Source organism: Calonectris borealis, chromosome 18 (assembly GCF_964195595.1).
Source record: "Calonectris borealis chromosome 18, bCalBor7.hap1.2, whole genome shotgun sequence".
Lineage (NCBI taxonomy): Eukaryota > Metazoa > Chordata > Aves > Procellariiformes > Procellariidae > Calonectris > Calonectris borealis.
Window position 1 is genome coordinate 6565287 of NC_134329.1, and position 20750 is coordinate 6586036.

The 20750-nt window shown below is 56.2% G+C and overlaps 3 protein-coding genes across 4 annotated transcripts in view; all 3 read right to left on the reverse strand.

Moving 5' to 3' along the window:
- Positions 1-777: 777 nt before the first annotated feature.
- On the reverse strand, positions 778-4492 carry CRYBB2 (crystallin beta B2). The gene is made up of 5 exons (XM_075167510.1): positions 3640-4492; positions 2779-2897; positions 1748-1880; positions 1200-1342; positions 778-1085 (listed from the first exon to the last, which is right to left on the reverse strand). Exons 1-5 carry the CDS (start codon positions 3694-3696, stop codon positions 917-919), a joined length of 621 nt encoding a protein of 206 aa, XP_075023611.1. The 5' UTR covers positions 3697-4492; the 3' UTR covers positions 778-916.
- A 2806-nt stretch (positions 4493-7298) lies between these two features.
- On the reverse strand, positions 7299-15443 carry CRYBB3 (crystallin beta B3). The gene is made up of 6 exons (XM_075167508.1): positions 12795-15443; positions 10240-10319; positions 8725-8843; positions 8434-8566; positions 8159-8301; positions 7299-7595 (listed from the first exon to the last, which is right to left on the reverse strand). Exons 2-6 carry the CDS (start codon positions 10312-10314, stop codon positions 7430-7432), a joined length of 636 nt encoding a protein of 211 aa, XP_075023609.1. The 5' UTR covers positions 10315-10319; positions 12795-15443; the 3' UTR covers positions 7299-7429.
- A 260-nt stretch (positions 15444-15703) lies between these two features.
- The window catches only part of LOC142090118 (uncharacterized protein KIAA1671 homolog), a 50009-nt gene continuing 44962 nt past the window's right edge, over positions 15704-20750 (reverse strand). For both annotated transcript variants that reach the window (XM_075167506.1, XM_075167507.1), the window contains exons 5-8: positions 19571-19698; positions 19055-19194; positions 18802-18884; positions 15704-18272 (exon numbers count right to left, since the gene is read on the reverse strand). In XM_075167506.1, the coding sequence (XP_075023607.1) occupies positions 18806-18884; positions 19055-19194; positions 19571-19698 (347 nt within the window). In that variant the 3' untranslated portion in view covers positions 15704-18272; positions 18802-18805. The remainder of the gene's footprint in view (positions 18273-18801; positions 18885-19054; positions 19195-19570; positions 19699-20750) is intronic.

The window sequence follows — 20750 nt, forward strand, 5'->3', positions numbered from 1 at the left end:
TGCAGGGACACACAGCGGCGGCCGCATCCTGCCAGGGGAGGGGACCGAACCGGGCCGGCCCCGCAGCCTCCACACCGCCTCCGCCGCTGCACCGAGCCCCGGCAGAGCCGTGGAGCTGCGAGGACGGTGCCGCCGCCTCGCCGAGCGCAGCCGGGCAGCGTGAGCTGCGGTTCCACTGGGAGCCGGCACTCGACAGCTTCCTTTGCTCGACTTAGGATGCATTAAAGCATTCTTTAGCATTATTAATGCTAAATTAATATTACTGCTAAGTAAAGCTTACAATGCCTAATAATTAAAGCAATTATTTGGCTTGGAGGTCCTGACCAGGAAGGCAAACCCCCCAGCCGTTGTTGCATCCGCCCTGGCACCGTGGTGCGCCGGGGACACCTTTGTGGCCACAGCAGGACGCGCGGCTGCGGAGGAGCCGCTCACCCTTGGCCGTGCCCCCCAGGACAGGGCTGAGCCCCGCAGCCGTCGCAGTCGGGCCGGACCCCCCCAGGGGTGCTGGCTGCGGCGGAGATGAGCAGCTCCCGTCCCTCCTGCTGAGCCCCCCAGCCCACCTCCCTCCGGGCAGTTCAGTCCTTCAGCGCCGGCCGGCGACCACGGCGATGCCGCTGGCGATGAGCGGGCGACCGGGAGGCGGGTGGGATGCGGGCGGCACGGAGAGCATTGGGGGTGCGGCAATGGGCCCCCCTCCCCGCCCAGGAGCACGGGGGCATCCCGCTGGCGGGGTCCCTCTGCACCCCCCGGGAATGAAGGGGCCAGAGCCGGGACTTTGAAACTCCAAGCTTTATTCAGTTGCTTCGGCAGCAGCGTGCATCACACGGAGCGAGGCGGGAGGCGAGGCCGCGGGGGGACAGCAGCGGCCGGGGGAAAGCTTTCTCCGCTCCCCACGCCCCGGCGCGGGCCGGGGGCTCTAGTTGGTGGGGTGGTAGGCGCCGCGCTGGTGCCACTGCATGTCCCGGATGCGCCTGACCGACTGGATCTGGGGGTGCTGAGCGCCGAAATCCGAGCTGTCCTTGTAATCCCCCTTTTCAAACAGGTACTGGTAGCCCCTGTAGCCGGGGTACTGGTATCCCACCCACCTGCCAAGGCAAGCCCGGGGGTCACACACCATCGCCCCTACCACGGCACAGCCGAAGCTGCTCAGCCGCATGATGCTCCGGCATCGCCCAGGTCCCACCGCCCCCGGTACTCACGTGCCGCTCTGCACCCGCACGGATGAGACCTTCTCCTGGTAGCCGTGCGCGTGGAAGCTGGGCACATCGTCATCTATGATTTCGATCTTCTTGCCGGTGAAGCTGGGGTTTTCGTACAGCACGATCTTGTGCTCCTGGCTGTCCTGCAGCGGGGAGAGCAGAAACGGGGCGTCAGCGGCTGCCGGCACCCGGGGCTGGGCAGGGGGGGCAAAGCCCAGGGCTATGGGGAAACCGAGGCAAGGGGCCGGCACCATGTGCCAGGGGTGCTCCGCATCCCTCCACCCAGCTCAGAGAGCCGGCGCCCGCCCGGGCACTGCCAGACTTACCAGCAGACATCCTCCGCTCTGGGGTCACCTGCCACTACCCCCGTCCCCGCGCTCCCTCCGACCCCCCACCGGCTCCCCGGGCCCCGAGGGCCGGGGCGAGGGTGCGCAGGAGGGGGTGCCCCTCCGCCCGCGGGGCTGGGGAGGGCGGGGGAAGGCTGGGGAAGACTTCTGGCTGCAGACCTTGGTCTGGCGGGTGGGTAGTGGCTGTCTGGGTGCTCTCACCACTTTGATGGGTCTCAGGGAAGTGATGCTGTCGCTTCTCCGGCTGTTGGTCCAGGAGTCCCAGCGGGGGTACTCCCCCTTCTCAAACACAAACTGCTCCCCTTTGCAGCTTGCCTGCTCGTAGCCCACCCAGCTGGAAGAGAGCAGGGGACGAGCTTCAGACGGGGCAGCGGCGCGGGGACCGAGCCCCCGGCACCAACCCCGGCAAACGCCCTTGGGCTGAGCCCCCAGCCGTGCCCCCTGGCAGGGCGCAGGCCCCTCTGCTCCCTGTTGGAAAATGGAAACGAGCACCGCGGTGCCCGGTGAGGTGCCGGCAGGGTGCCAGGGTGGGAGCGGGCAGCCCTGCCCGCGGAGCAATGCCTCCGTCCAGCGCACGGGGCCCGCCACAGCCCCTCCTGGGTCTCTGCTGGCACCGGCACCACAGGAGCACCGGCGCTGCCAGCGCGGTGCTCAGACGTGGTGACCGCCAATCCTTGGTCCCTGGGGACCCAGAGAGGCCGGGGTCACCCGCACATCCCAGACGGGGCTGTGCTCCTCCCAGGGTGTTGCTGGCCACAGGGTGCAGGCAAGGAACCCGCCCTGGTGCTTCCCCAGGTGCTTTTCAGGGGCTCCCCACTGCCCAGAGCCCCCAGCCTGGGGAGCACGGCCCCCCTCCGAGGGCGCACGCAGGGGTCAGCAGGTGGATGGGGGCAGGAGGTGCCGCCGGCAGCGCCGGCACTGCCGAGGGGTGCCATCCGCGCCGGTCCCCGCGCCCGGAAGGAAGGAAACCGAACTGGGGGTAATGCCGCGATCCGTGCCCATGCCCACACCCCTCCAGCTCCCCTCCCACCGAGGGGGAGACCAGCCCGCCCAGGGCTCCCGCTGGCACCGGGCACCCGCCGGGGCGGGGTGGGGAAGCAGCACGGCAGCATCGGCCGTGTGAAATCCGGGGTGCGGTGCAGGTGCCGGCAGCGGGGAGACCCCCTCCACATCCCAGCCCCTGCCTCCCTCCCATGCCCCGCTGCGGCCCCCCCAGGCCCCCCAGCACGTACGGTCCGGAGTGCACGAGGATGGAGCCCACTTTGTCCACGCCGGCATCCTTCAGGTTGGGGCAGGCAGCGCTGAGCTCATGGCAGCGGCCCTGGAAGTTCTCCTGCTCGAAGATGGCGATCTGGAAGACAGCGGGGGCCTCAGGAGGGGCACGCCGCCCCCGGCACCGCGAGGGGGGCACACGCAGTCCCCGGCCGGTGGCTCAGCGCAGCCCCATGTCTGCTGCAGCCCAGACCTCGTGCTGCCCCCCAAAACCTGCACTTCAGTGATTTAACGAGCCTGATAGCGTGAACCAACGTTTCCCTCCCTCTGAGCGTGCAGCGCTCGCTCCTGCACGGCTGCGAGTCCCTGCCGGCGCCGGCCCAGCGCCCTGGTGCTGCTCGCAGGGGGCTGCCTGCGCTCACACCAGGCTCCAGCCAGGCTCTGGCCCGAGCACCGCGGCCGCCGTCGGGACACAGCGAGCCGGGCGCCCAGCACGCACGGGGAGGGCCCAGGGCAGCCCCGGGGCCGAGCGCCGCCAGCTCAGCAGAGATTTCACGGGTCAGCGGGCGCGGATCTGCTGTGTCTGCAGCGGTGGCGGGAGATCAGGGGTTGATCCGTTCCCACCCGCTCCACCTGCGCCGTGGGATGCCAGCAGAATCCCATGCATCTCCCACCCCGCTCCCCGTCCCCCCGTCCCTCTGCCAGTGGCTCAGCACCAGCCGGGAGCGCTGCGGGTGCTGGCGAGGGGCTGCATGGCGGCAGCTCAGCTGCTCCCGGCCTGGCGGGGGCCCCAGGACACCCCAGGGGGATGATTTGGGTGCTGGGTGAGGCTGAGGGTGCCCCGGCCCTGCCGCAGAGCCGAGGAGAAGCCACGCACTGACCTTGGAGCTGGCTTGCTGCTGCTTGGAGGCTGGCATTTGGTGCTCGGAAGCCATCATAAGCCGGGTTGTCCGCTGCCTTGGATGGAAAACTCAGGAGGTTAAAAGCTGGCACCGAGGACGCGCTCAGGACTGCGCTGACATCCCCGCATCTGTGCCCCCCCCGTACCCCACAGCCTGCCCGGCGCCCGGCTGCTGCCTGCTCCTTGCTGCTGACTTGCACAGAAAGGGGTGCCAGTCCCCGCTCAGGGCTGCTCAGCACCACTCGCTCGCAGGATAAACCTCCCTAGCTCGTGGAGGAGCCCACGTGATGGTCCCAGCACAGCATCACCCGTGATGGGACCTGCAAAAGGCCTCTAGCCCGGAGCGAGGGGACCCGTGAGCCCAGGGCATTCCCAAGTCATTCCCGGGGGAGCCCAGCCCCTGCAGCCGAGGCTTTTCCCACTGTCCCTGCACCGCAAGTGACAGCCGAGGAGTCCCTGTGCCGTGTGGGTGCCTGAACGGGGTGACGGGGAGAAGCACTGGGGCTCCCACTGCCCCCCCGGCCATGCACGCCTGTGCGTGTGCAGGGTCACTGGTGCTGAGCCCTCCCCGCTCCGCCTGGCACAGCCGCCCCTACGAAGGGCCCTCGTCCTCAAGCCCAGCAGTGTCTGAGCAGGCTCCAAACCAGCTGCAAACGGGTCATTCCCGATAAAATAAAAACCGAGCCATGGCCGGTGGCAACACTCCTGAGCTGGCCGCCCGGTTTGGGCTGCAGGGACAGGACTGTCCCCGCGGCTCACCCCCTGCGTGCCCGCACCCCACTGCCACCTCCGCGCCTCTGCCCGGCACTGCGGGAGGGAGCTCCGGCACTGGGGGTCGGGAGGAGGCAATGACAAAAAAGAGGACAATAAATCGAAAAGTCTTACCAGTTATACCAGTACCCGCTTGCGCCAGTGAAGGGCTAGGGCCGAGAGGTGGAATTTATACCGAGCTGCAGAAGAATGGTGCCAAAACTATTTACAAAACAGTTAAAGCATGATTCAAAGCGAGAATGCTGGATTAAAACCCAATGAAAACCAAGGTCAGCTGATCGGCCGCAGCCTTTGTCTCCCCAAACACCAAGTCGGGGAGTTATTTCATTAGCTTTCACATTCGAGTCGCCCGCTTTGTTGGGTTTGTTGGCAAGGAGATTTGGAGCTTGCATGCATCAGCCGAATGCATGCCAAGACCCAGACCGGCCCTTGCAAACAAAGCGCCCGCCAGCCCTGCTTCAGGAGTTTTGGAGCCAGAGACTTTATCCCTCCAACAAACCGGCGAGCCGCCCCGCCGCTGGAACCGCCACAAACTGCTGAAGTTGGCTCCTTCCATGCGTGATAAAACGAGCCTTCAAATAACTGGTAAACGTCTGGCTTTGCCCGTCTGCATCCCCAGCAAGGGAGCGCCCGCGCCCCGCAGCCGGTGCCAGTGCCGACGCCGGTGCTGCCGCAGGGGGACCCCACGAGGCTCCTGGGCCTGGGGGCACCACGGGAGCCCCTTCCCACTGCCGTCTCCTGCGGCCAACTCGGGGCTTCAGGGACGGGCAGGGTCTGGTCCTGGTGGCACGACGCAGTGGGGCAGCATCCTCAGCCTGAGCGCGTGGGCACCCAGGCGCCAGGGTCCATTATCCCCCCCCCTTTTCGGGTCCCCGAGAAGCCTCCCAGCCCCACGGGGCAGCAGGAACAGCAGCACAGAGGCCCCTCCATCCCACCAGGACAAAGCCGAGGTCAGCGGCGGGGGCTCGCAGCCTGGGAGACGTCCCCGTAGCCGGGCTGTGCTGGGGGTTAGGGGCGGCAGCGAAACCCCTTGGCTGGCACCTTGCTGCCGGCTGCGCTGGGGAGACACGACAGGGCTGGGGGCCGAATCTGGCTGCAGCAGAGCGAGTTTCCCGGCACGGGGGGGACGACAACACAGCTATCAGACTCCCCGGGTGCTGTGCAGCACCCACAGTCCCCTCTCACTCACCCAGAGGAGTGGGATCCCCCTCGCCACCCCAGCAAGTGTCACACAGGGTTAATGTGGCCCAGACCAGCTCTCCTCTGCAAGCAACATGTCTTGGGGGTCCCGCAGCAGATGTGCCGCCAGCCCCCCCGATGGCACCTCCGGACGCTCCCCCCGCCCCGGCGCGCAGGGTCACCTCCGCCGGGTGCTGCCACCAGCGCCTGCCCTGGCAGTGACGCGCGCAGGGGTCGGTCCCCACGATCTGCAGCTGCCCCGGCTGCGGCGATGGGGCCTCGTGGGGCTGGGGGGGCTGCAGGTGACCGTGGGGCTCTGCAAGAAATCACGCCATGGACAGGTTTTGGCAGGTTGGGTTCGTGAGCAAGTGCCTACAACGGTCCCAGCCCTGCCGCCATCCTTCTCCATTCCCTATGCCTCCGGCTGCGGCACCACAGAGGGATCCAGCCACTGCCCTCCCCACCTTCCTGGGCTAATTCGTAGGGGTCCCCAGCCCAGGACCCCCGTGGACCTGCCCCAGGACCCAGTGCAGGGCACGTGCATCCCCACAGCTGCCGTCCGGCACATCCCAGCCCCTCGCGCACCTCAGCGAGTTGCGGACATGGTGCTCAGCACGGCTCCTGCCGGGCTGCCATTCCCTCCCCTGGGCTCTGCAGGGCCGGTTTGGGCTCATCCCAGCCATGGGCAGTGGGATGCCGCAGGCAGCCGCAGCGCCCGGGGCCCCGGCAGCCCCATGGACTGTCCTGGAAGCAGCTTTTGCCACTCAGGGCCACGCAATCTCCTTTAATAGCTGCAAACCCGGGCCCAAAAAGAAAAGCTCTGGAGCGGCTGTTGGGTGACCAGCACGACGTGCTGGGGCAGCCTCGAGCCCCTCTCCCGTCTCTGCCACCAGCCCCGGGTGGTCCCCGAGCGCAGCCGCTGCGCTTGCACGGCTGAGGTTGCTGGGCGCTGGGATGCCCAGCTCCCTGCCGCATCCTCGGGGCACGTGGCCTTTGCAACCAAACCAGCTGCCCCACGTGCCAGAGAGAGCATCCCCAGGGAGCAACAACCCCGGCTGCTGGGGGGAAGCTTCCTCGGGGCCAGGCGGGGGCCCTGCAGGGTGCTGGGGCTGGGCACAGCCCTGACCCCGCGGGGTGAGTCCCCCCTTTGGGGTGCACGAGGCCATTCTCCACGTCCCCGCTGCTCCCAGGGCCACCCCAGCCTCACCGCCCCTGAGGCTGCCCGAGTCCCCCAGGACCCCCCAGCCGCCACCGTGCCCTTTGGGCTGGACGCCCTCCCGCAGCGGAGCAGGCAGGGCTGGGGAAAGAGCCACGAGCAGAGCTGCCCCGGCCCAGGGGGGTGTTTTGAGAAGGGGCAGAGTCACAAGAAAAACCCTTGCCGAGAGCCCCACACCACCCCCCGGGCTGGGCTGCCCCCGGCGCAGGGCTCGCCCCCACACGGCTCCACACCCCCGGCCACGCCAGCACCCCCGGCCACGCCAGCACCGCGCCGCGGCACCACCGGGGGTTATTTTTGGAAAACTGCAGCCTTTATATAACGCTGTGAATACTCGCTCTGCACAGGAGGTGCTAGGGGAGCTGCCATGCACCCATCCGCGTCCCACCAGCCCCGGACTGCGGCTCCGCTCGCTGCAGTCCCCCCGCCCCGAGCACGACCCTGGCCCCGGACCAGGCAGGCCCCCGGCAGCCTCCAGCTCAGAGCTTTATTGAGGTTTTTGCACAAAAAAACACCAACAAGGTCACGGCATCAGCCGGTGGCATCACGGTGGCCAGCCCCTGGCACGGGTGGCAGCGGGGGCAGCGCGGGGCCGGGGCGTCCCTCAGCTGTTCTCGAAGGAGCCCCGCTGGTGCCACTGCTGGTCCCGCACGCGGCGCACGGACTGGATGAGGGGCTGGTTGGCGTCCCACTCGTTCCAGTGGCGGTACTCCCCCTTCTCGAAGACGTGCTGGCGGCCCCGGTACCCGGGGTACTCGTAGCCCACCCACCTGCAGGGGATGGAGGCAGCGCTCAGCAGTGCCCCGGGTCAGCTCCAGCCACCCCGCTGCAGCCCCCCGCAGTGGGCACGTTGCCCCCCGGCTCCTCTCCGGGCAGAATGGGAGGGCAGCATCCCCATAACAGAGGCCGCGGCAGCGCTGGTGACTCTGCTCGCCGCAGCCACGCGATGCTCTGCAGCGCTGCCCAGGGCCACCGCTCCACTGGCACCGAGCATCGCTGCCGGAACAAGGCTGCGGCTGCAGAGCCTGGGTGGGAGATGCCATCGTGCTGGGAGGTGATGGCCAGCCCAGGGTGGAGAACGGACCACGGCTTGCAGCAGTGCCCCGCTGTTTGGGACAGGACATGGAGCCATCACACAGCCCTAGGGACGCTGCCCCGGTCCCCGTCACTCCCTACGGCCCAGGGGACACGATGGGCATGAGCAGCATCGTGGGGACAGCTGCCGCGTCCCTGCTGTAGTGGCTGTGCCAGGCATCCCTGCCACCACCCCGCAGCGCCACGGGACGGGACCTTGTCGGGGTGCCCCGCGTGCCCCCGGTGCCCCCGTCCTTACGTTCCGTTCAGGGCCCTGACGCTGGCCACGCGGTCCTGGAAGCCGTGGGCCCAGAGGCTGGGGACGTCATCGTCCACGATCTCCATCTTCCGCCCCGTGTAGCCCACGTTCTCAAAGAGGTGGATCTTGTGGTCGGGGCTGTCCTGGGGGGAAGCACGGGTCAGGGTGCCTGCGCGACCCCAGCCCCCAGGACCCTCCCAGCCTGGCAGACCCCATTGCTGCAGCCTCGCTGCTTGTCCCCGGGGCACAGACACCCCAACGCAGCCGCTACTCACGATCTGGAGGGGACGGACGGACATCAGGCTGTCGCTGCTGCGGCTGTTGGACCAGGAGTCCCAGCGCGGGTAGTCCCCCTTCTCCAGCACGAACTGCTCCCCGGCGAAGGCTTGCCGCTCGAAGCCCAGCCACCTGCGGGACCGGGGGGTCGGGGATGGCACGGCCACCCCCGCACCGGGGGAGCACCCCAGCACGAGGCAGCACTGCTGCTCCCCGTGAGCGGGAGGTGGGGGATGCTCTCCCTGCCTCCCCACCCCGGGGCTTGTCCGTCCTCCGCACCCCGGACTTACGGGCCAGACTCCACCTGGATGGAGCCCACCTTCTCCAGCTCTTTCTCGGTGATGTTGTGGAGCTCCTCCGTCAGCTCGCACTTCTTCCCCTGGAAATTCTCCAGCTCGTAGATCGTGATCTAAAGCGGGGAGAGACGCCGTCGGCTGCTGCTGCAGCCACGCGGGGGGAAGCACCCTGCACTGGTGCAGGGCCCCCCCTTGGCAAATGCTCCGGCTGCGTCCCCTCCATCCCTGCCGACATCGCTCCTCTCCTGCGGCAGAGCTGGATCCTGCCACCTGCCTCTGCCCGACAGACGGCTCCCAGGCTTTGCTCCACAGCCGGGTATTGGCCAAAGATGTTTGCTCGGTAAAACGCAGCCTGATATTTCATCCGTGGCAGGCTGAAAACAAGCTGACCAGCTCAAACACTGCATCAAAAATGCAGAGGACTTGTGCTAAGAGACCTCCAGGGCCGTGGGCTGCCGTCTCCTGCCCACAGCCTGGTCACAGCCCGGTCACAGCCCGTCGTTTCCTCCTCACTGCTCCCTCCAGATCCATTAGTTCCCCTGGCCTGGCCTGGCCCAAGCTCATTTTTCGGTGTTCTCCTCTAAACCCTGCCAGGTGCAGAGACCCCAACGCCTCCCCGGGACCTCGGCAGGGCTGCGGGGCTGAGCTGCAGGACGCGTTCGAGCCAGTGCCAGTGGCCAGGGTGCAGTGGGAGCAGGGTCCAGGGTGCCCGGCACGACTCGGGGACCGGGAGGGTCACGGCAGCCAGGCTGCACACGCGTGCGGCCACGCACCCCCCGGCCCCTGCCCTAAGGGGGTCCCAGCTGAAACCCCCAGAGCCTCCTGCAGACACTGCGTGATGGGGGTATCAAGGGACAGAGGTGACACCCGTGGTCCTCAGGAACTTCTTTCCACCCAAAGCCACAAGCAGCCGAAGCTCCTGGCACCTCTTTTCCCCATTTGCAGGATCTGCTCCCACCTCCAGCCCTCCCCGTCCAGGAGCGGCTTTGCCCAGCTTCCCGAGCTGCGGGAAGGGCTGCAGCCATTGCAGCACCCGCAGCTGATTTACCTCTAACCAACCTACGAGCGTAAGAATTATAACCTAAAAAAATGCATAAGGAATTTCACTGCTCAAACCTACAGCCGATCCCCGCCGTGACGGGATACTTTATCTCCTGGATTAAAACGCTGCGCAGCTGCACACCAGACTGCCAGGCGAATGTACTTGGCAGCCACAAACGCAGCGAGCAGCGTCTCCTCCTGCCAGGCAGCAGCAAATCCCCCGGAGGAAGCCTCCCTCCCCGGCCCGCAGCCCCGCGCACTCGGCTCGGTGGGCGAGGAGCAGATTTACCAGAGCACTGACACCAACACGCTGCTGCGTTAAGAGAGCCGGAGGCTGCTTGCTTCCCCAGCACAACCTGCAGCGTTTTGACACCGGTACCAGCCTGGTGTCTGGCACTGCACACTGCAACGCACGGTGACCTACAGCATCACCCGAAGTCCGTCCGTAACCAGTTGGCCCCAGTATACCTTGTAATTGCCAGCTCGCTCGCCAGCACCCTCCCCAGTCGCCATCTGCTCGGGGGGACTTTGCTGCTCAGTCATTGTGCCTGGAAAACCCAAATTGTAGGAGGTTAAAACAGCATCACTTTTATGTGCGGTATCAGCCTTTAAATTATGAAGTGCTTAATAAAATAGAAAGGATGAAGCCGGCATGGGAACAGGTAGCGAAAGTTAATACAGTTCCCCCCGACAGCAGCAGCTGTAAATCCCCAGGGATGTCCAGGCTAGAAGGAAGCGCTCCGTTATCCATCCTCCTCTCCCTCCTGCACGTGGGCATCCTCACCCGGGCATCACCGTGGGGCCAAGAGCCCATGACCGAACCGAGCCATCTTCCAAGTGACACGGGATCCCTCTCTGGCCCTGGGCAGCTCGCCCAGTTGCTCATTAAATTCACGTCTAAAAGCCTGTCCTTTGTTTCCAGCAGGAATTTGCTGGCTTTCAGCTTCCAGCTGCTGACATCTTTCCCCACTAACGTAAATCTGACGGCTCTCCCTTGCTCCCGCAGCCCAGCGTCCCGGGGGGCACCAGCCCCGGCAGCTGGAGCCGCTGCCGCCGCGTTGGCTGGGAGGAGGCAGCGAGAGCCCCCTCCTTGCTCTCCAGGAACATCTCACAAAGTTCCTACTCGAATAGGAAACCCCGTCGGAACAAGCCTCCCCCGTCTGCTCTCGCCACGCTAACGCAAGGGCTTGTCGGGAGGTTAATAGCAGACGAATAAAAGAAACCGAGTTTGACTGGCGTCCTTAATCAAAACCCTGCAGCACTTCTCGCCAAGCATTAGCAAAACGTTCGCTCTGAGACCTCGACTCAGACATGCTAATTCTTTTTTAAAGCCCCTTCCAGTCCAAGCAGTGCCGCCGCTACCTCTCCCGGCGAGGTTCCGCTCTGCCGGCCGGCGCGGGCAGCCCTGCTATTTATGGGTTGCTTCTGAACAGAACAGCACATTATTTGGACGCTGATACAGCAGCTGCGTCTACTGAATTCCATCCATGAGATTTCATCTCAATAGCGCGGGCTCGCAGCGTGCTATGGAAACGTTATTCAGATTTCTCCCGGCTGTCCCTTAAAAATGTGCCACTCGATTTACAGAAGATTAACGTAGAAATTCACATCAGCACGTTCACGCTGCTTCTTGCCAGGTTCTCTGGAAAACTCTCCCATCAGCAGTTAACGGGAGGGTTTAGCTTAGAAACCAAGCACAGCGCAAAGCAAAAAAACCATGCAAAATATTTACAGCTTGTTTGGGCTCAAACGCAAGACGAGAAGCGGGGCCGGTGTCAACTCCCGGGAGCTCTGCTGGAAGCACGGCAAGGGAGCAGGACGGGCACTCGAGATTCGGGTTCTCACCTCAGCTCTGACCCTCATCAGGAAGGTTTTCTCCATTAAGCCCCTTTTCCTTCTTTGCACCCCAGTTCATCTCCCACCCTGCGTGTTTGCTGGGAGCACCGCACAGGCACTGCCCTGGGCTCAAGGAGACGAGCAGGGTCTTTGGGAGCCCAGTGCCTCGAACACGGGTTCATCCACCTTTACAGGCAAAGCATGACCTATCGGGGGAAAGGCACTCCTCCCACACCAGAAGCCAAGCTGAGAGCATTTTACTTCGCTGGTAGTGGGCTCGATCCCCTCCTCTTTAGGGAACACTCAACCTACACACACCTCCATTTAGTGCTGCTCTCGCGGGGTTTTCTGCCTGCTCTGCGCGTGCCTCATCTTGAGACCAGAACTACACAGGGAACATTTACCAAAATGGCCAAAAAGCTACCCCGCTTGGCCAGATTGGACAACTTGAAGTTTGTCGAATTGGCAGACGGCCGGAAACCTGTCCCGCCCGCGAGGGCGCCCGGATGGGGCTCTCTGCTGCCGTTTGCTCTACCGGACCAGACATTAGAGCCGTTTATGCACGGCTCTTCCCCCCCATCCCGGCTCGGGCGTACGGCCACGCCGGCGGCTTTCCTGGGGAGGCTGGGCCCCAGCGCAGAGCGGGGGCGATGCGCCAAGCCCGGTACGACAGAGACGATCCGCACGCTGGCTGGTGCAGCGCTGCGCTCCAACCGACTCTTTTTCACGTCGCTGCAGTTTCTGACGAAGGACGAGACAAATCGCCTCCAAAGGAGATTTGCCTCCCCTGCTGCGCAGCTCCGACACGCGGGAGTCGAGGTGGGGTGGGATAGGGTCTCAGTGACGTAAAGCGAAACATGAAGCGCAACTGGCAGCCGGTGCAGCCCAACAGCATTTGCCGTCACTAGTCAAATGACGTTTTGGACCTATGAAGGCCCCAGCACAGGGAGCGGTTCCATATAGTCCATTTCTCTTGCCGGTCCTTTTCACATTTTCATCTTTTCTTTGAATACAAAACTGCTTGGCTGTAAAATATAGAACCACTTCTGCACAGGAGGAGGACTCAAAGGAGAGCGTGGAATGGATTGTGTCTTTTACCAAACACGATAGCATCTGTTTTCAACAGATTAGAAATACAGAATTTTTCTTACCAGTCCATTCCTCGCCCGCGTCCCCATTACACTTACCTCTGTAGGGGCTGCAGTGCCCGTCAATCTTCCTTTCCCAAACTCACGGATCTTGCACATTGATAAGGCAATTGCAAAAACATGACAGAAGGGGCACTAGATCTCGTTGATTTGTCTTCCTAACAGAACTCAATTTCCTTTTGCTGTCAGCCTCTTAAATCCCTTTGAGAAATGCTTAGGGTATACTGTTAGGAAACAGATTTTTTTCTTAATATCTGGTAAAGCTAAACTTGAATCGTAATTGTACAGTACAATACACAACAGCCAGAATATCTGTATTACTTAGGAAACTACGTAGTACAACATTTTTCCCACAGCACAATATATTTATTGTGACCCATATTTACATATTCTATAAGATTACGTGGAACGATATAAAATTTTAATCTATACAATAGCTCCTTTAAAAACAGGCTTGACACCATCATGTTTAATATGGAAAGAGAAAAATCCGTGAGACACTAGACGTTGTCTCTCCTCCTCCTCCAATCCCACCAGAAGAATCAAGTTATTTCAGATGGCATTTTTGTGAAAATATTTCGAGCTGAGGCCGGCCGCGGGAGGGGGAGAGGGGGCCGCGGGCGGCTGGGCGTGCTCAGGGCAGTGCTCACCATGACCAGCTCTTTCGAACCCCACCTCAGAAAGGACGCCCACCGTTCACCCTCCACTCGCACCAGCGCGGGCAGAACCAGGTTGGACCAGAGGTTCCCGGACCCTGCAGTCCCCGCTCAGAACACCGCATCCCCAAATCCACGTTAAAGCTCCACGAGGCTGGTTTCTGCCCCAAAAGTCCTGGCCTACCAAAAAGCTCCTTTGTTCCTTTAATTCACATGAAGATCTGGGAAAACCAACAACTGACAGCTCTCACGAGCGCAGAGCTGGAGTCCATGAGAAAACAAACATCTGCTTTTCCTTCACACCGCTTCTATTTGAGGACAGCGAGACCTCCACCCCCCGCACTTGCCCCGACGGCAGCGGCTGGGGCGACTTATCCCGCAGAGCCGTCACACCCCGGACGCGGGGTGGGCTGCCCGCTGCTTTGCTGCGTCTGCGCCGTGGGCTTGCGCAAGCGTCCTTCAGGAAGGCGAAGACGGCGATCTCTGACCAACAGCGTCATCTTCATGCGAGCACAGTCGCGGCGACACCACCGCGCTTTTACTGGCATCGTTTGTTCCGTTCACGGGGGCTGGCTTGGCGACAGCAGTAACAGTGCTGAAAACACGGCTCCAGGAGCTTCCGTACCTGGATGCAGCTTCTGCGGAAGAGCCACACTGCGTGGCAGCACGCTGAAACACCCACCCCACCGCCCAGCAAAACAAGCCGTGCCAGGAGAAAGCGCAGTTTTACTGTTCGAAGTCAGGTACCTGCAGCAGGCGATCATCAAACCGCTCCCACCACACCGCGTGTGGAACACACTGCCATCTCCCAAAATACCACGTTCACCTGACCTCACAATTTTCCACAAACCAGATACAGGCTCGTCCGTGCTGGCAATCCTGCTCTCCTCCACGGACTCACTCCGACCGCATCCGGGGTACCACAACACAGAGCACACTGGGGCTGGGCCCACAGGAGCTCTGGATATGCCGTTCCCTGGCTCCAGAGGATCAAGTCAAATGCCTGCCAAAGGTGCTCTCGCTTCCCCCGTGCGGTAACACTAAGGGCAATAATACCGTAGTATCAGCAACAGACTTTTTTCGTAGTAAGGGGAAAAAGTTGTAGAGACAGAAGTGCCTTTTACTGGGGCACAGACTTTTAAAGCATTGTATTTAAAACTATTTATACGATATAGTCTAAGAACTGCCCTGATCCCCACTAAGCTATTCTGGTATCTCAGCTCTCCATTTAACACCTTGACGTCAGACCGCATCCTCAGTTTAATACCTAAGACAGGAGGCATATTTCAGTGTGTTTGCTCAAGTACTAAAGATTATAAACTAACGGATGCTGCTGCTCCAGATGAAATGGACCATTAACAGTTTGCATTCATAAATCTGACAGGTAGTGCACTTAACTGTTTGCCAATAATTGTTTGCAAACAAATAAGAGGGGGTAAAGCAAACTTTTGTGCAAGCACAAAGGTGGGGGGGTTAATTCCTATAAGGCCGCTTTATAAAAAGGTTTCAGACTTCAAAGGCTGAAGAACAGAAACGTTGCACTTTCTCTGCAGGAAGTAAAACCAAAGCAGCAAGACTGAACAGCTACTCAAATTAAAGGACTCAAATTAAAGCTACACAGACCTTGAAGAGGTGAATTTGCAAACAGAAAAATAAAAAGGAAGAAATCCGCAACTGGGGATTCCAATAAAAAGAAACAGAACAGCTGTGTACATCCTCAAATGACAAACTAAAACAGAGGGAGGATTTGGTAATAACGAGAGAAAAGTGCAATCAGAAAAGAAGTATTTCTAAATCCCACAAACCATGTACTTTCACTTCTAAAAAACATTACTGAAGAAGCTTTTTAAGTTAGCAAAAAAAGCAGAGCAGCTGTAAGGGAAGGGAGGAGGGCACTGCACTCCACGAGGAGGGGCCAGGATCTCCATCACGTTTGTTATTACTCAGACACTGTTAGGACAAGAGCCAAAACCTGCTCTAAGACAGGTTCCAGTAATTAATGAAAAAGCATAACGAGAAAGTGCTGAAGCTCAGAGCTCACTCCCATCTCATATTAACAGGAAAAAAAATATGTGGCAACGAAAGTAAAAGCATAAAAAATTCAACAAGCATTATTTGGAATTAAAACAGAATTGTATAAAGTGTATTACAGTATGTTCTATCATTTAAGAAGTAATAACATATTTATAGATCTTTTATTACATAGTGATAACCTGAAAGGAAGGAAATAGATATTTAATCCATGTACAATATAAAGAAATAATAGAGCAGAAAAAACACTTTCCCATTCAATAACATTCTAAAGATGCTTTTTAATTAGACATTTAAGCATTAAACATTTCTCAGTAGTAGGTTAAACTACTAAATACAGTAAGTTTCAGTGCATTGTCCAAGCAGATGTGGAAATGCATACACATTCAAAGGGCTTTGTGGAAACCTAGTATTAATCCCCTCAGTTTCCTCAAACACAGAGCAAACACTGCAGCTACAGAATTTCTGGCCTTCATTTATTAGAGCAAGAACCAGTAAATCCTCCAACCATTGGTAATGCAACACTGTCAACCTGCTGAATTCGAAAATCAAGCCTGTGTAAATATTCTCGTAAGCAAGGGGAATTTACCCAATTTCTCGATACTGTTTAAAGTAAGCCCCACTTCATCTGGGTAAGAAAAGCAATCATCATTCTTCTCTCACACCTACGAACCCTGCTGCTCAGGGCTGACCAAAGCGTGTGTCGCACGTGGTATACAACCGATGGTACACCGCCAGTGCTGCCATAACAAAAGTATCCCAAAAGACACATATGCAAAGCTTATCTTAAAGAGTCGCCTTTTCCACCATCATCTAAAGAGGAGGGAAGAAAATATGTGCAACATTTTAAAATTAGCTAAGAGTAGCTCTTTAATGGTGGTCGGCTGCATTCAAATGGAAGCCCATCTCCCATCGCCCAGAGTTAAAAGCCACGCAGAATGAAACACTTGGCAGAAATCTTGGGTGATCATTTCTTAATTGGTAACAGAAGGGGCCGTAAAACTGTAATGGTGGCAACAGCTCTGATGTGAAATAGGCAAAGCAGCAAGTAAAGATTTTTTTACATAAGAGAAATGTATTCATTTCATCTCCATTAAGTACAGGGAGCTATCGGAACTAAATCTAGGAGAGATGCACATATGGGACTTGTCTCCTGACATACTGCTGTTATTTCCTACGAGCAGACTGGGACTAAAAATCACCTCATCTGTGACTCCTCCATGAGAAGAATTGGCACATGGTTTTGGCAGCTACAAGCCTGATAGACAGCAGACCAGGCATGCCACTCTGGCTAGCAGATGCACCACTGTGGTAACCCCACGTAAATCAAGCTTTCCGAAACGCTGATCATAAGAAAAAAAGGAAAACGAGTTCAAGTGCTGGTGCTTTATCTTTAATATCTAGAGAAGCCCATCAGCAGGACACGGGAGGTGCAACGCAAGGAGCAGCATCTGCTCGCGCTCCAGCCCCACGGCCGCCGCGCTGTCCCACGCGGCTTTGGGGCTCTGCCCAGCCCTCGCTGCAGGAGGGCCCCAGGGGAGGAGGGCGCTCCGCTCTCGCTGCGTTTTTCTATGTTGCTGCTTTCTTAGTCGAGTCGGGAGGAATACTGATGCAACAGAACAACCTCCCTCGTTGGGCTACATCTTTAAAGGTTTACTGAAAAGAGCACTTATTTGGGGAAAGAATAAAGTATGTCTTAAATGGACATCTTGGTTGGTATTTCAGAATCTGTATTCAAAGATACTAACATATTTGAGATATTAGTGATATTCATCACACCCGTGTTATGCATGAGATATCTATACCGCTATTATAACATCAGTCTTACCAAAAGAAGAAAAGTAAATAATCTCAGAAACTGAAGATCACATTTAGGTTATCCCACAAAATCAGCATAAAAATAAAAACTTAAACCTGGTATTTACAGATTAACGAATAAAAATATGAAGTGGGACTATCCAAACTGCTATTAAAGTGACATTCAGCAATTAACTGGAACCCTGATATGAGTGTAACATCCTCCCTCTTCCCTTCCTTTTTTGTTATAAAAACAGTATTTACATTTTTTTTTTTTAAAGAGAACTGGTTGACATTATTGCTTGATCCTTTTTAGGAAAGACATTCCGATGAAGCAATTATTCCACATGCTGACAAAACACAGAATATACCATTTCAAGAGTGACAAAAGTTAACATTTTGTTCATCTAAAAATTATATTCATCTGCTAGGTCAGCAGATCACATGTAAATATAAGCCAATCAAAAATACATTTTACAAAAAATAATCAAGTTTCCTTTTTCAATATGGCAGTAAACATGATTTGTTCTTTCACTCTCACTTTCCACAAACTTCATTCTAAATAGGAGCTTACTATTTTTTCCACAAAAAAAGATAAATTTGATTAAAATTGTTATTTTCATAAACAAACACAAAGCCTTACACCTGACACATCTACCAAAAGTCATACTTCCGAGTTGCTGAACACCTACATAGAAATGCAGTCTTTGTTCAACAGCGAGGGGACTTTTCTGGTGCACAGCACTCCTAGATCAAATATTACAATCTTTGAAGACTTTCTGAAGCGCTAACTATGAACCACCAGTTCTTCTTCCAGGCAGGTCTAAAGTGACTCTCCTCCCATATCTGAAAAGATACAGCTTTGTATTTGACTATGAATATTAAGCAGCTTTCTCCACAAAACAGGAAGGCACCATGCACATAGCAGTTGAGGCAGGAAGCAAACAGCAGCAACATGACATGTGAATTTTAGGTTCAGATGAGTTAAGGCTTCTGTTAAACTTCTTTATCTTCTTCTAGTTAGAATCACTCTCTGGAAAGAAAAAACAGAAGCAATTAAAGTACTGGTATGACATGGTCAAGGAAGCACTCAGACCCCTCTCAGTGTCTGTAACAGGAAAGCCCCCACAAATGCATATTACTGTTGTAGTGTCGTCCTGGTCTCGTCCTATTCAATGTGCTAAATGCTCAAGAGCTGCCCAGAATACTGCTGAAACGACATACGCCAAGGTTTACAAAATGTGTGCCAGCCCGTTATTCAATGTGCTCGCTTGATGGCAGCACTATGAAATGGCAGCACAAACAGACCGAGTGTTGTTAAAATAAAGTTATCTGCAGAGAATCAGTGAAACTGTATCACCTGGGAATTGAAACTTCACTTCTACGAAACCTGCTCCGAATTCTGCCTCAACACAGAATTACCTTACATTCCTGGGTAAGTCTGTTTTAATGTTTATGCTTACAGAGTTGTTATACTGACACATTAAGGAAACGTTTTCCACCCGTGTTTTTATCACTGCATACTTTCGCTTAGCAAAGCCCCTCTTTCTGTCGGAAGGTACCTTTTCAAACCTGATTCTCATAATGGCTCTGTCTCTTCTTTGATTTCAGCTCCTTCAGCCACTGAGGAGACTTTTCTTCTGACCTAAGATATTAAAAAAATACTCTTTATTCTTTAATTATGAAAACTCATTACAGAAACAAAAAAAAGAAATATACAATTTCCCCTATAGCCTTGGGAAGCCTACTTGCATTATTTTTTTTTCCGCCAAAACGAGTATTAGCATCTTTCTGACACTGGTGGAAGTCTCTCACCTGTCCTCCTTCTCTACACTGGAGGGCAGCAGTCTGCTACCAGGAGTTCCAAGCTGCAGTTGTGGTTTAGGGGATTTGAACAGCTGAGGAGAACTTATTTCACCAGGACTCTCAGACTCTTGTCTTTTCCGCAGTTGGGCCTAAAAGATAAAAATAAAGAAAAGAGCTCCTTTTTAAGGTAGCATTCCGACTTTTTTTGGAATACAAAACAAATAACTCAGATTTATAAAAACAAAAAAATCCATGCCTGAAATCAGTGAAGGGATTCCTTATAAACCTATGCAGTTTTGAAAGCATGTTTGCTATTGCGAAGCTAATTTTATTCCAAATCAGTTAGTATTTCTAACCAACAGTTAAAAGCGAGAAAGATAACTGCAAGGTTTTTCTACACATCACCCCCACCCATCTCAAACAACATTGTCATCTTCAGCAAAATTTCCTAGCTTTACTCCTAGAGAGCACCTGCAGCTACTGAACTGGTCTAACTCTCATCTGATGTGTTCTGCCTATGTTCACCTTGAGAACAGAGTGGTCCATTCCTGGAAATACGGGAAGTCTCTGAGCTTGTACAGAAGGCGATCTCGCAGTATGCTGTATCTTGTCATCCTCATCAGAATCTTCCTGTTGCATAGTTTTCTTCTCTTCTAATTAATTGTTTTACAAAAAAAAAAAGGCAGAGGGGAAAAAAACGTTAGTCAGCAGGCTTTTCAGCTATACCTTGTTCTAGATCTCCTTCCATTCAAAAATATATTAACAGTAATATTACTGCACCTCAAGACTGGGTTCAATGCTTCAATAGAGACCAAAGCAACAAACATACTAAGTACTCAGCAATAGAAAGATTTCTTGCTGACAGAGGTGAGGGAGCAGCAGGTACTCCTTATTTAAGGAATGCTGGTGCTTCTAAACATCTCACATTCTGCGATCATCTGAGATTAACTGAGATTGGAAGAGACACCTGAAAGTTATCTGGTCCACCCCCTGCTCAAAGCAGGGCTTTGATACAAAGAGACTGAGTAGCAGAAGTCTGCATACTACAGGGAAAGATGCAATGGTATGGTTGGCTTTACGTGCACTGGGTCTTTAGTTGATAATTACACTCCAGCTTCCAGTACAGCATTTCTTATCAAGGTAAATCTTCAAAATATTTTAGGTCTGTTAGACCTGCACCAAAGCAACCACCGTACAGATAACAATCTTTCCGTTGATTAGGAGGCTACGGAAGAGATCAGTTGGATCACACATTCTTCCCTGTATTCATAGGCTTTAAGGGAAAGCAGAAATGGCATGTACAAAACTGACTTTTTTAATAGGTGCCCTCAGTTACAAAAAATCACCAGCCTCTCTAAAGAACAGGCTGCAACACCAGTAATTCCTCCGCTCAGGGAATATCAGGATATCTGCAGCATATATCACATAGCACCAAAGTGCTGCGGGTACTAAATTGTGGATCTATAATGAGTGCGTGCATTAAGCCATTCATTCACTTCCATGAGCAAGGATTTTCAATGCCCGATGCATTTCCTCATTGCATCCTAAGGAACAGGAGAGGCCAGGAGGATTTGGAGGAGTTGATTTATGCTTAACTAGGCCTCTTTAGTCCTGTACTACTTATAGATGCTAGAAAGAAAGAATATTTATGAGGACATACAGAATATGAACAATTACAGTTGCTCTTATCAATAATACACAGGCT